At 42.0% G+C, this 14,988-nt stretch overlaps 1 protein-coding gene across 3 annotated transcripts in view; it reads right to left on the bottom strand.

Moving 5' to 3' along the window:
- Positions 1-235: 235 nt before the first annotated feature.
- Positions 236-14,988, bottom strand: part of LOC147017195 (uncharacterized) — a 41,234-nt gene continuing 26,481 nt past the window's right edge. For 2 of the 3 annotated variants that reach the window (XR_015049396.1, XR_015049397.1), the window contains 2 exons: positions 14,850-14,929; positions 236-1,154 (listed from right to left, as the gene is read on the bottom strand). Coding sequence is in view for 1 of the 3 variants with exons in the window: in XM_085846646.1 (XP_085702772.1) it covers positions 1,084-1,154 (71 nt within the window). In the remaining 2 variants the exon portion in view is untranslated. The remainder of the gene's footprint in view (positions 1,155-14,849; positions 14,930-14,988) is intronic. The other variant, XM_085846646.1, reaches the window with a different exon arrangement.

Genomic DNA, 14,988 nt, shown 5'->3' on the forward strand with positions numbered 1-14,988 from the left:
ACGAGCATTTGGGAGGGACCTGGGTGCTTCCCTTTGTTGTGAGCCTCAAACCCTGGTTCCATAACAATATTTACATATATTTTTTCTTCATCAACCTCAGCTGGGATGACATACTCAATTCCTTTCCTTATATTGAGGAAAGTATATACAAAATACTAATTTAGTTATTCCATGAAGATTTGTTATATGCTTCATAGATGGCTTCAGCCTGAAAAGTCAAACAGACAATGATGAATGCATTAAAATGTAATTTTAATGTAAACAAACAGCATAACAAAATAGGAAATTTTATTACATCCAACTCACCAAAAAACGCTGGAACAGAAGAACAATTTGCTCAACTTAGAAGCTTCTAACCATTAGAGGACATCAGTAGGAAGAGATTACATTTAATAAACAAATTAAGCCAACATATCTTAGCCGCCGCCGTCACCACCACCACTACTACCACCACCACGTTCCTTAAAAACTTGGATAATGCTATATCCTAAGGAAAAATAAAAAAAAAATAATAAAAACCCTCAAACCTCCTTGTTTTGTAGTACAGGACAACAGCAAAGAAATACACTCAACCTCTTATTGAGAATATATTATCAGTCAACACCCACTCTCGCCATCAAATGGATGATATGATATCGAACTAGCATGTGGAAAAAAAAAATTTGAACTCGTAACATTTACGATTGACCAAACTAATAAAGGTAGGACTTAAAACTTATGGCTTGTTCATAACTCCAGCCAGATATTGAAAAGTTTTTAGGCTGCAACTGCAGCAAGCAACACAGACAAGCTTCTGCTCAAAAAAGATCTTGGAGAATGTTGGAAAAATCCCACATGGAGAGGGAAAGCGAGAGGGAGAGGGAGAGGGAGATATATATGAAGAAAAAAAAAAAGAAAGAAAAAAGATGGTTCCACCAGTAACAGCCACTCGGGGAACTCCTTTCCTGGAAGTACTTGCACTACAACGTCTGGGCATCAGTACCCTTGGACTCCATATATAATGTCCTTTGCAAGTTTTTCCTTTTTGTCCCATTCATTTACAAGCCTCTTTTCGGTTATCCACCAAAGCCGTTGCTCTCATCATTAAGTAGGACCACTTTCCTCTTGTTTCGTTGCTTTGGAATTTGATGCAATCTGTGCTTCATTTTCCCCTTCTGAAACAAAAGAATAACATTTTGTACATTAAAAGGAGACAAAATGAGCAATATTCTCATGTCCAATTTGCAATTTCTGACCAGGATTGGTAGTTTAGGCAACATAATTGTCAGTAGTTGTTTCACATCAAGTGATGTGTCACTCCAATGAGTGTCACTCCAGCTCACATTAGAGATTGGATAAAGAAGAACACATTGTCACTCAAAAGGTGTAATCAAGGATGCAGATATTATTGACTAATTTAAAAAATATATATTTACAGGAGCAAAGCTCATGGAAGAGCAAGGTATAACTGACAGTTGACCAAATGTCAAGGGAATGAATGAACAGCAAAGAGGAGGGAGGATGGGAGGAAACCGAAACTAGCAAGTAAAATGATTGTGTTAGGAAAGGTTATTGGGGGTTATCAAGATCATGGGTCAGAATTTGGGATGACGAGAGATGGCAGTGCAATCATAATTACTTGAAATCCTAGAAGGAAAAGCGAGACAGAACAGCCTCTAAAAGGTGGTTCCACAGATGGGAGAAGCAAGGAATAATAGTTTAACCAGGAGGGGCTTACTGGAACAAGTGCACCTGGTGTCGACAGGGAGGGTTGGAGAACAGAGCAGATGGAGCACTAGAGAAGAGGTGGTAAAAGGAGAACACAGACCTACCTGCTAGTTTTAACCTGCCTTTTCTGGCTATTCTTAACTTTTTATAAGCATAGATGAATGAATAAAAGAGACAACTTTTTAATTGTGTAAGATATTCAATACAAGGAGTATAAGTAGATCAAATCACAATCAGCCAATAATTTCACACCTTAATGCTCAGCCAGAGAGATCATGGCCACAATTTTCTGTGACGTCAAAGAGAATCTGGGTAATTGTACTTTAATGAGGCATAGGCAAAAGCAGGAGACTCTTTCACCAGTTCCATGCAAAATTTGTGGCAGGCCATCAAGAACAAACACTGAGGGATGTTGACCAATGAGGTGCTCCATCATGCATCATGCTTGTCCATAAGGACCATGTTTCACAGACTACCATTCATGGCTGGCATTGAACACCTGCATCATCTGCCAGCCAGCCTGGACCTGGCCCACGGTGACTTTTTTTTATATTTTGACATTGGAAGTCCAATTTGCTGATGAGTAACTCACCTAAATTTGTAATCCAAGTGACTCGATTTGTACAACTGAGATGCAGCTGAATGAGAAATCTGAAAACGTGTGTTGGTAGCATAGACAGTTTGAGGGACAACTCAAGCAAGTGTGTGTCAAAGGACATTGTTACAGAAAATACAAGAAGGGCACTCCTTCGACGTCGCTAGATATGCCTCCGCCCACATTATTACATCATTGGACATACTTATACCTAGTTTGATTTAAATCCTTAAACCCAGATTCAAAATATTAAATAATTCTGGCTGCCAGACCATGCGTCCGATCAGGTTTAAATTTAAAACATATATATATATATATATATATATATATATATATATATATATATATATATATATATATATATATATATATATTCCCCATGATGACTAAATCATAAATGTAACATGTCGCATCGATTGATTGAAGCAGTTCAAGACAAAAAATATATTTTAAAAGATTTTCGTTCAATCCAATATGCCTGCCAGACCGTGTGTGACCTATTAATGATTCGTGAACACCCTGGTATCTCCAAGGCTTGGGGAACATGTGGGTTAAGTTTCCCCTCGATTTGTCAAGCAATTCTGGAGAAGAGGATTTTTAAAGGTTTATTCATCAAAAAAAATAATTGCTGTCAAACCATGTGACTATAACATCATAGGTGGAGAACTTTTTGTTCATCATGGATAGGTGATCATCCCTGCAAAGTTTTGTCTCAATCAGTTCAGTTCAGCATTTGAGAAGATTTTTGAAGGTTTCTATGTAAAGAAATATGGTGGCCGAACCACGTGAGCGATGACGTCATCCATTTTCCCTCCTCACCCCCCCCCCCCTCCATACAATTTCACCAAAGATGACCCTCAAAATTTTTTGCACTGATCGGATAAAATGTTCGACAGATGCAATTATGATGTCAAAACAAAGCCACCTCATGACATAAAAAAAATCACATTTCTCATGGGGAGGAGTTCACATGTGCCAAGTTTCAATTATTTTTCTGTGGAGTGGTTTCAGAGATACAGAGGTCCAGTTTTTCCTTTTTTCCAACATTGCTGCCACACCACGTGACCTATGACATCATAATTATCATAAAAACATACTCTGGCGTTGGCTTAGTGGTTAGGGTCCTGAGTTCGAGCCGTGTTTGCCACTGAATTAACACCAGGTGGGGTTGACTCAGCCTGTCATCCTTCCGAGGTCGGCGAAATGAGTACCAGCATACTGGCATAGGGGCACAGCATCAGCGGCATAGTCGCACACCACCAAAATGATAGCTACCTGGCAGCCGAGCTGCCATATACAAGAAGACGACAAATCATTACAACATTCTACATCAGTAGTTTTTTTGAAATTCTGTGTCAATCGGATAAGCAGTTGCAGAGAAAACAACGAAAACAAGAAGGGTACTCGGTGGAGCGCATAATTCCTCCACGTTATGCCTGATCCATGGGAACATATTGGACATTCCATGGGAACATTTGGCCTAAATGGTGAAGAATCACTCTAAAAATTAAATAATTCTTGTATCCAGAACCAGTTTCGCATCTTCACCAAAATCGAATTAGTTCGTCGTGGTCACACACACAACCTGACCACCAAGTTTCGACCGAATCCGTCCACAACATTTTGAGATATCGTGCTATATATATCAGTTTAGCCCGATCTCTCAATAGTGAAGAATCACTGAAAAAAATTATTGGATTCGCATCCTCACCAAAATGGAATAAATTATTTCTTGTCACACACCCAATATGTCCACCAAGTTTCATTCGAATGAGTCCACAACTTTTTGAGATATCATGCGATATATCATTTTTGTCCTGATCTCTCAATGGTGATGGAATCACTTAAAAAATTCTAGTAGCCGAATCTGGATCCAGATCTTCAGCAAAATCTAAAATAAGAAAACATTCATCCTTATTACACCCGCAACCTGCCCACAAAATTTCATCCGGATCCGTGCACAACTTTTTGAGATATCCTGCACACAAACAGACAGGCAGAAAGGGGTGAAAACATAACCTCCTTCACCTTCGGTGGCGGCGGTAATTAGTACAGATAGACGTACGGGGATGGACAACCCAAAAACACAACACCTCCGGTGACTTCGTAAGCAGAAGCATAAAAGGTCATTGCATCTCAAACCATAGAAGTATCCAATGACTAGAATTTTTTGAACACCCTTCATAGCAGAGATCTGATTTTGCAAAGGCCATCATATATACACATACATACATACATAACATATGTATATATATATATATATATATATATATATATATATATATATATATATATATATATATATATATATATATATATATATATATATATATATATACATACAGACACACACTGGCGGGGTGTGCTTACACATTGTTTAAGGCCTAAGTCATATTTGCCACGGCGGCCGTGGGGTCTCCAAAATCTACGTCCACTAGCAATTATACGGCGGCTGCAGTATTTCCACGGTCACACAATGTAGCAGTTACATATGTTTTTATTTTTCGGGGAGCCGCACGGAGTATTTAGAAATTGTGGAGACCGAAAACGTGGGGGTGCCGTACAGTCTTTGATTTGATGTCGCACGGTGACCTTAGGCCTTAGGGAGTCCCTGCGGCGGCCATAGAATTTTTCAAGGCAGACGCAAGGTAGCCTTAAGGTGCCCGCAAGGTGACCGCAGGGGGGCCCTAAGGCGAAAGTGCGGCAAGACGGACGGTAACGAGTGGGTATATATTCCAGTTCTTTTTTTACTGAAATAATAATATACCAGTTCGGAATATACCAGTACGTGGTGCCCCCAAAATCCGAATTAAATTCGTTCCAGGAGGCTGTTCGGATTGCAAAAAGTTCGATTCCCAAACTATTTTCCAATAAGAAATAATGGAGTGAATTAATCTGTTCCTGGACCCCAAGAAAACCCACTTTCAAGACACTTTCAACTGAAATTCCCCATGTTCAAGGTAAAATAAGATGAGTAAATGACCTTCGGTGGCGGTCTATTGTATGTAAACTGGTACAATCACCAATGCAAAGGTCCACACAGGCTCAAGCTCCGTCCTGGGTTCCGATCGCTCGCGCACTCTGCGAGCGCTGCCCCCAGGGCAGCTCGTCAAACATGATGCCCCCAGAACCACAATCACTTTCATCAAACGCATTGGGCTGAGGTAATTATGGATATTCTAAATTACAACCAGTTTTTCTGTGAAATTAAATCCTTGCCCGACAGTCCCTCACACCACGTGATCGGATTGCTTTTTTGTTATTAATTAAAACACAAGATGAGTAAAAAAAAAAAAAACAGCACAAATCAAGGTGAAAACACGAGCTAAAGTAGCGATCGACACATGAGAGATGCTTTCACGAGGACTTCCTTTCACGAGGACTTCCTTTCACGAGGACTTCCTTTCACGAGGACTTCCTTTCACGAGGACTTCCACCGACGAACTGAATGAACAAAGCTCGAAGATGCAGCTCGAACAGGTGGGGGAGACGCGTGAACAAACATGAACGCCATGTTGTGTTCGGTTTTTTAAAATGTATTAGGTTTTTCGGGCAAAATTCATTTTTCATTGATAAGAGACTACGACAGCCGCACAAATAATTCAAGTCCACCGTATGCCCTACGTACGGTCGATGTGGAACACAGCTACAACACAACTATGGCATGTCGAATTGCTACGGCGAACGTAGAAATGAAAAAAGTTATAACTCCGCGTTATAATTCCACGGCGACCCCTACGGCCTGTAAAATATAGCCAAACGGCGTAGGGCCACCCTGAGGCCACCGCAGAAACTCTGTGGCCGCCGCACGTTTCTGTCAATTCAGAGGGCGTACGGCCGCCGTATCCTCGCCGTAGAGCAAATGGGACTTCGGCCTAAGCATACGGACCGTGCTTCCATATTGTCTTGCGTCGCTCAACTGCATTTGATTTTTCATTTATTTATATTTTCATTTATGGATGTTGTCTGATGGGTCTGCGATTTTTTTCCTGATGTATGGGCTTCGATGTCCGTTGACACACAAAGTTATCGTGCTTGCCCATTGTCTCGGGTCACTCACCTGCATTTTATTCATTTATTTATTTTTCATTTCTGGATGTTGTTTGATGATTCCGTGAATTTTTTTCCGGTGTACCGGTTTCGATGTCCACCAGCATGCAAAATTTCAGCCTTCTACATCACCCCGAAGGTAGCGATCATTAATATCAGTGAGTCAGTGGTGAGAAAGAGATTTATATATAAGATACGTGCAAAATACAACCCAGCGCTTCGCTAACATGGTTATGAAGGGGTTTGGGGGTGGGGGAGGGAGGTGAGGGATAGAGAGGAAGAGAGGAAGGGGGAGCTAGGAAGGGGGAAAGAGCGAGGAAGGGTGGGAAGGGGGGTAAAGCTATTCCTTGCCAAACGTTTCAATACAGTCTGGGAGGGAAGGGTGTGAGGAGGGTGTGTGTGTGTGTGTGTGTGTGTGTGTGTGTGTGTGTGTGTGTGTGTGTGTGTGTGTGTGTGTGCGTGCGTGTGTGACAGAGACAGAAAAAAAAACAAGCAGTCATAGACTGGTACTTACGAAATCATCGACTTGACCTCTGACCTTGTCGAAAAAAGCTGTCTCAAGAAAAGGTAGCGACTCAAACCAGAAGTTTCTATGATGATTCTGTACCAAACCATCAAAAATCGAATGTTTGACCTTACTGTGACCTTGACCTTTGACCGATTTTAACCAAAATCTAATCAGCGCTAGCCATCACCCTCCTAAATCACATGGTGTAATTTGACATTGGTAGCTTCTTCCCTTCTCGAGTTATAACTTTTTTTTGGATGTTTGACCTCACTGTGACCTTAATCTTTGACCGATTTTGACCAAAATCTAAGCAGCGCAAGCCATCACCCTCCTGAATCACGTGGTGTAATTTGACATTGGTAGCTTCTTCCGTTCTCGAGTTATCATGCCTACAAACAAACACACACAAACACACAAACGGACGACGGACGTCATCAATATACTTAGGAAATCTTTAGATTTCGTAAGTAAAAAAGAGAGAGAAAGGTGAGGGGTGGAGGTGGGGTTCATAAAGAGAGTGACATATGTTATGCTTAATAGTGGGGCAGATAACAGCAATTTTTGAGAGGAATCGTGCAAATGATGATACAAGCATCAAATTTGGCACATTTGTTCTCCAGGGGATTCCAATCAAATCTGCCTGATTGGCCATTTGAAAATCCAAATTTTGAAAATTAAAAAAAAATAAAAACTTCAAAAAAGTCAAGATCACGAATCAATGTTGGATGCTGGCTGAGATTGGTGAATGTTTCAGAAACATCATCAAAGATGTTCCAAGTCTGCCATGCAGTTTTCTTCCCTTTACCGCGGAAGGCAGACACGACGTCACATCCAGTGAACGCATGGAAGTATGGGATCCCTCTCGCTTTCTCAGGCCCTATTGCAGAAACTACCTCATGGACTGGAATCCATCACACCTTGGCTCCTTGGCCAAAGGCAATCCACATGTTCTCAAGACCTAGTTCCTGTAAAGATGGCAGTACAGATATTGCTATGACTAGTACGTCCGTGTCATTAGCCTTAATGATAATGGACTTGCTACCATCCGTCGTTGCATCCCTGGCGTGTACAAATATTCGAGTGTCAGCTTCTTCATGACAACACGGAGACACAGCATCCAGTGACTTCCTTGTGTTGCTAATGGCATCTTCTCCTTTTGTGACAATGACTGTGCTTGTCGTCTGTGCTTCACACATCTTTTCCGCAAGGAAGTGAAACAGCTCAGTCTTGTTGCTGTCATCTCGAAGAAAGCTTCTCCAGTTACTTGGGGTCTTAATGGTTCCTGTCACTCTTCTTCTGATTCCTTGCCCCCTTTTCGACCTTGCCTCAGACTTCAGACTTGACTTCTTTTACACATCAAACACTACGTCCACCCTCTCGTACCTGGCACCATAGGATTCCACTGTTGGGATTATGTCTTCTTTAGCATAGTCATCAAATATCTTTGAAGTGCGTGGAGGTAGGGCATTGATAAATGCTGAGCCATCAATGATGACTGCATCTCCCCTTGGTTCTCTGTCTGGGATGTTCACTTGTGCTTCAAGAATTTCAGCCAGCTGTGACTTCAAATTTTTTGAATTTTTTGAATTTTTTTTTTCAAATTTTTCAAAATTTGGATTTTCAAATGGCCAATCGGGCAGATTTGATCAGAAAGCCCTGCAGAACAGAAATGCCAAATTTGATTCTTGTATCATAATTTGCACGATATTTCTACTATCTACTACAGTACTACACTATAATGACTGAAAAGACACACACACACACACACACACACACACACACACACACACACACACACACACACACACACACACACACACACACACACACACACACACACACACACACACACGTCAGAACAGCTGTACACATAATGACAACAGAGTTTTTAAAGTAATCCACTGGCACATCTGCAAAAACTTTGATGTCCTAGTTCCAGAAAATTTGCGGGAACATGAACCAAAAGTAATCACTGAAAACATGGAAGTACCTACCGTTCAAGTACGACCCAATGATCCCATCGAGCTTGAACATCGAAAACAAAGTGTTGCGACCAGATATCATACTTGGAGAAGAATATGTACAAAAAAGAGAAGAAGGCATTGCTGATTGAAGTGTTGATACCAGTGATTTTGGATTAAACGATTCAGAAAACAAGAAAATGATCAAACACCAAGACGTTAAGAAGGAATTGTGAAAAGATCCTGGAACCGGAAGAATGCCAAAGTTGTATCAGTGATAGCTGGAGCTACAGGAATGATGACAAAGAACCTCACAGAAATTTTAAACATGGGGCAGTACCCCTAGGCGCTCACCCGGTAGCAGCTGGATAAGATAACCAGGCAATCACTGGTAGGCATGGGTGACCAACAAAATATGTAATGGAGAAGAAAGTAAATACCAATGGATTTTTTTTTAATGCCATGAACAAACCTTGGAACATTACGGGTGATAAAGTTTGTAGTGAAGTTTCATCGGAATTGTGTGTATCGTTTCTGAGAAGAAAGCAAATAAACTACTGGTCAAAAGTTTTAGAACACCCCCATTTTTCAGTTTTTACTGAAATTTAAGCAGTTCAAGTCCAGGGAATAACCTGAAATGGTACAAAGCTAAGCGGTAAACTGCCAGAGCTTAAAAAACAAGTTTAGGTTACCAAAAACTGAAAAATAATGTAAATTTCAGAGTTGTTAAAAAAGAAGGCCCTTTTCAGGGAAAAAGTAATGGGTTAGCAACTGCAGCTGTTCTTCAGCAATGGAAGTAAATTAAGCCTTGAAAGTTGATGCAAACAATTCCTACTGGTGTCCCAGCTTTTGTTGATTAGTTACAACCCCCCTGTATAAAACAACCCTCTGTCTGTATAAAAGCAGTGTTGGAACAGACTGTGTTGCTACACCCTCTGAAGCATTATTTGGACAATATTGCACTGCATGAAGTAGTATATTGCTGTCATAATGGCGAGAAAAAGACAATTAACAAAGGAAGACAGACAGATAATTATAACCCTTAAAAGTGGAGGTCTTTCCTTTGGAGAGATTGCAAAGAAGCCAAGGTGTCAGTGAGTACAGTTTCCTACACCATCAAAAGGCACTTGGAAACTGGATGAAACTCTGACAAGAAGAGGTCTGGCAGACCCAAAGCCACAACACAATCAGAAGACAAGTTTCTGAGAATCAACAGCTTGAGTGTTAGGTGGCTCCCAGGACAGCAGCTTCAAGCACAGCTTAACACTGGTCGATGTAAGGAAGTCTCACTTTCAACTGTGAAGAGAAGACTTTGAGCTGCAGGTTTGACAGGTCGGGTGGCAGTAAGAAAGCCATTGCTAAGATGGCAAAATAAGAAAAAGAGGCTTGCCTGGGCCATGAAGCTTCGCCAGTGGACTACTGAAAACTGGAAGTAGGTCTTATGGACTGATGAATCAAAATTTGAAATCTTCGGTTCATCACGCAGGGTTTTTGTACGCCATTGAGTGGGCGAAAGCATGGTTCCTCAGTGTGTGACACCAACTGCCAAACATGGAGGAGGAAGCGTGATGATCTGGGGCTCTTTTTCTGAATCCAGAGTCGGCGACTTGCACAGAGTGACTGGCACCCTGAACCAAAATGGCTACCACAGCATTTTGCAGCACCATGCAATACCCTCTGGTCTACGCCTAATTGATCAGGGGTTCATCCTACAGCAAGATTACGACCCAAAACAAACCTCCAGGCTATGTCAGAACTACCTCAGAAGAAAAGAACAAGACGGTAGGCTTCAAATCATGGAATGGCCAGCACAGTCTCCAGACTTAAACCCAATCGAGCTGGTTTGGGATGAACTGGACAGAAGGGTGAAAGGAAAGCAACCTACAAGTGCAACACATTTGTGGGAACTTCTGCAACAGTGTTGGGAAGATCTTTCTGAACAATATTTGATTTCCATTGTAGAAAGAATGCCACGAGTATGTTCGGCTATTATATCTGCAAAAGGTGGCTCCTTTGAAGAGTCAAAAATTTAGATTAAATTTTGTTCAACAAAATGACTCCATGATTTCTTTTTTTATTTGTTCTATGCTTAAATTTCAGAGAACATTGAAACATTAAACTGCATAAATTTCAGTAAACCTTGTAAAATGGGGGTGTTCAAAAACTTCTGACCGGTAGTGTATCTCTTTGGGAGGGCAACCCCCCCTCCCCTGTAAACACCTTCTGTTGACCACTTCAGACCCCGTTTTTTAATGCCATCACGGTTGATGAAGGTTGTGGTCAAATTTCATTGAAGTCACATGTGTAGTTTCTGGGAAGAAGTTGCGAGTATTTGTGGCCAGACAGACGGACGATGCACCATCCCATCAGCTCCCTGGAACTACCTCACAGGTGAGCTAAAAACCATCCCTGGGAATATTATTACAAACGAACTGCAGTTGGAAGCTGTCCAGAGCTCAGCGACGATCCTGAGGAGAGCCCTCGGCACAAAACTTTGAGAACAGAAAACTTCACAGGTTGCTCCATAAATCGTGACCCCTAATTGAAATGAAGGTGGATGCATTGAGCCTGACCTGGGAGGACTCCATTCCACATTCTGAAACCTACATATGTAGATATCAATCAACGACACACACACACACACACACACACACACACACACACACACACACACACACACACACACACACACACACACACACACACACACACACACACACACACACACACACACACACACGAAAGCTATGATCCCTTCTTGATTGCACCTGTTAAATCACTTCAATCAGTGTCGATGAAGGTGAGGAGACAGGTAAAAATTATTTTAAAGCCTTGAGTCAACTGAGATATGGATTGTGTATCTGTGCCATTCAGAGGGTGAATGGGCAGGACAAAATATTTAAGTGCCTTTGAACGGGGTATGGTAGTAGGTGCCAGGCGCACCGGTTTGAGTGTGGCAAGAACTGCAACGCTACTGGGTTTTTCACGCTCAACAGTTTCCTGTGTGCCAAGAAAGGTCCACTACCCGAAGGACATCCAGCCAACGACAGGCCAGTGGTCGAAAATGGCTCATTGATGAAAGAGGCCAAAGGAGGCTGACATAGATTGTGCAGAGCAATAGACGGGCTACAGTTAGTCAACTGCCAGTCCAGTACAGCAATGGTGCCGAAATACCCATAAAAGAATGCACAACTCATTGTACCTTGACAGAAATTGGGTATAGCAGCCGACGACCATTCAGAGTTCCACTTCTTTCTGCAAAAAAAAACAAGAACTTGCAGTTTCAGTGGGCTAACAAACACTGGACACTGGAGATTGGAAAAATATTGCCTGGTCTGATGAATCCCGGTTCCTGCTGTTTCACGCTGATGGGAGGACTAGGATATGGAGAAAATCACATGAGTTCATGCATCCATCATGCCATGTGTCAACATTGCAGATTGGTGGTGGTGGTGGTGGTGGTGTGATGGTGTGGGGTGTGTTTTCATGGCATACATTGGGCCCCTTGATATAAATGGAGCAATGTTTGGATGCCAGAGGATATCTGAACATCATTGCCAATCAGGTGCATTCTTTCATGGTAGCAGTGTATCCATCTGAGAATGGATTTCTTCAGCAGATGAATGCCCCATGCCACAAGGCTAGGATTGCCCAGGAATGGTTCCACGAACATGACAGTGAATTCAGCTTCCTGCAATGGTCTTCCCAGTCATCAGATCTCAATACAATTGAGCATCTGTGGGATGAGATGGAATGAGCTATTCGGAGTAGAGATCCACGACCAGCCAACTTGACACAACAGTGGGAAGTATTGGGGTCAACATGGGCCAAAATCCCTGTGGAACGCTTTCGATACCTTGTAGAGTCCATTCCCCGCCGATTTGATGAGGCTGTTCTGTGGGAAAAGAGGAAGCAAGCGTCACCTCCAATCTGGAGGCCTCGGCCCAGTGACTCTGTCAAACAGACAAATATTATATGGCCAACATCAGTTGAACATCAAACGGAACTGCCTATCTGGATTTCGGGCTTGTTTGCCCTCTGGTTGAAAGGTTTGCATTTGCATGAACAACCGTCTGGATGGAAGACGGATGGTTGTTCTGTGCGGATTATGCAGTTTCACCACGTGACACATAATCCCTGGTGATGCTCATCATAACAGTCAGGAGGTGCTTCTGCTGATATATATGCACACAACTTTTCCATCTCCACTGTGGACATACCACCTCATTTTGTTTACTTCTTTGTTGATAAAATAATTGATCAATTCACCAAGTCAGGTGTATGATTAATACTAAATGCCTCTCTCAAGAGGTGATGGTGTTATTGCCAAAACAGGCAAATTGTAATCCCCCTACCCTCCCTGCACTCCCCTTCCCCCTCCCTCCACCCCTCCCTCCACCCCTCCCTCCACCCCTCCCCTCCCAACTCAACACACTTACAGGTTAGTGTTTCCTTCCCCGGTCTTTTTCCTCATGTTCATTCATTCTATTCCCTCTGGTGTTGGCTTAGTGGTTAGGGTGGCGGCTTGGGATCCTAGGGTCCTGAGTTCAAGCCCCGTTGGGCCACTGATTTAATACACCAGGGGGTTGACTCAGCCTGTCATCCTTCCGAGGTCGGCGAAATGAGTACCAGTGTGTACTGGTAGAGGGGCACTGCAGCAGCGACACAATCGCACTTCCAAGAAATGATAGATACCCCGGCAGCTAAGCTGCCATACGCAAGAACAAGAAGATTCATTCCCTCACTTTGCTTATTTTCCCCACCTGTTGTCACAACATCAGTCAGTATGTTGCACTTTTCCTCATACTTTTCAATGGGCTTCGATTTGCCTTATCAATCATGTTTTGCTGATTTAAGATTTGTGCAACACAAATGAGACACACACTAGTGACAAGTACATTGATGCTATTGATGGCAGAAAGGGGTACAATTAATTTAGATTTCAAAATGTCAACCCCGTTAACCCATTTGATGTAATATTCATTACAAAAGGTTCCTTTTTACCCTTAATCAAAGTTGGGTTAATAACTAGTGCATGTTAAAAGGGGAGGTCGCAAATCTGTCCACTTGCACTTCCATTAACGTCAAACTGCTTCAAATGAGTTGGTATGTTATTCATTTACATGAGATGAGCTTGCATTATAAAATGAAACTCCATGAAACAAGAAAAAGAGCAATCAGAGATTGCAGACCCCCACCACGAGTTGTTTTGTGTGGTGTTTATGTAGTTTTATGTTGCGTTTGTGTGCTGGTCTGTTATGTAATTAATAATAGACATAACTAGAACTGCCACTTTATAACGGCTGGCAGTGATGACCGGGTACCACGATGTCCCACTTTGATGCAACCCCAATTTGAACAGACACCTGACCCTGACGCTGACCAATGAGAACTGTTATTACCTTCGCATTCTGCGAAAGGTTATGTTTTGGTCGGCGTGTATTTATTTATTTATTTATTTATTTATTTATTTATTTATTTGTAATCTTGTGATTCGTATAACTCAAAAAGTATTAATCCGAATTGCATGAAATTTGGTGGGATGATTGGTTATTAGCCAGGAAGCATTCGATTAAATTTTGGGATCGTTCGGGTCAAAGGTCAAGGTCAAGGTCACGAAAAGGTCAAAATCGTCTTTTTACGATAACACGGTCAATTTTTATTCAATTTGCATGCAACTAACGCCAAAATGTTCAGAATTCAACGCCTCATCTTGTGATATGCAATATGACACAATGACGCCCATACTCTTGTTACCGGTGAGGGGTCAAAGGTCAGGGGGTCACGACCTTGAAAAATATGCGGTTTTTGTCATAACACGGTCAATTCTTGTCCGCTTTACATGAACCCAGCACCAAAATGTTCAGAATTTAATGCCCAAACTTGTGACACAATGACGTAATAACACGTCACCGGTTGGGGTAAAATGTCAGGGGTGGGGGTCACGCTCTTGAAAAATATGCGGTTTTCGGCAAAACTCAGTCAATTCTTATTCGATTTGCATGAAACCAGCATCAAACGAGATTACCTTCTCTTGTTGAAACGTTGTATTCACCGAGCTTGTGAGTGTAGACTCGCCAAAACGACGTGAGTTTATTGTTGTTTAGTCTGAAGCCCCCAAAAGTCGCGGGGGGGGGGGGTCATGACATTATAGATATGTGGTTTGT

This window comes from Eptatretus burgeri, chromosome 11, assembly GCF_056783735.1.
Source record: "Eptatretus burgeri isolate ZD-2024b chromosome 11, Ebu_testis_v1, whole genome shotgun sequence".
In the NCBI taxonomy this organism is placed as follows: Eukaryota; Metazoa; Chordata; class Myxini; order Myxiniformes; family Myxinidae; genus Eptatretus; species Eptatretus burgeri.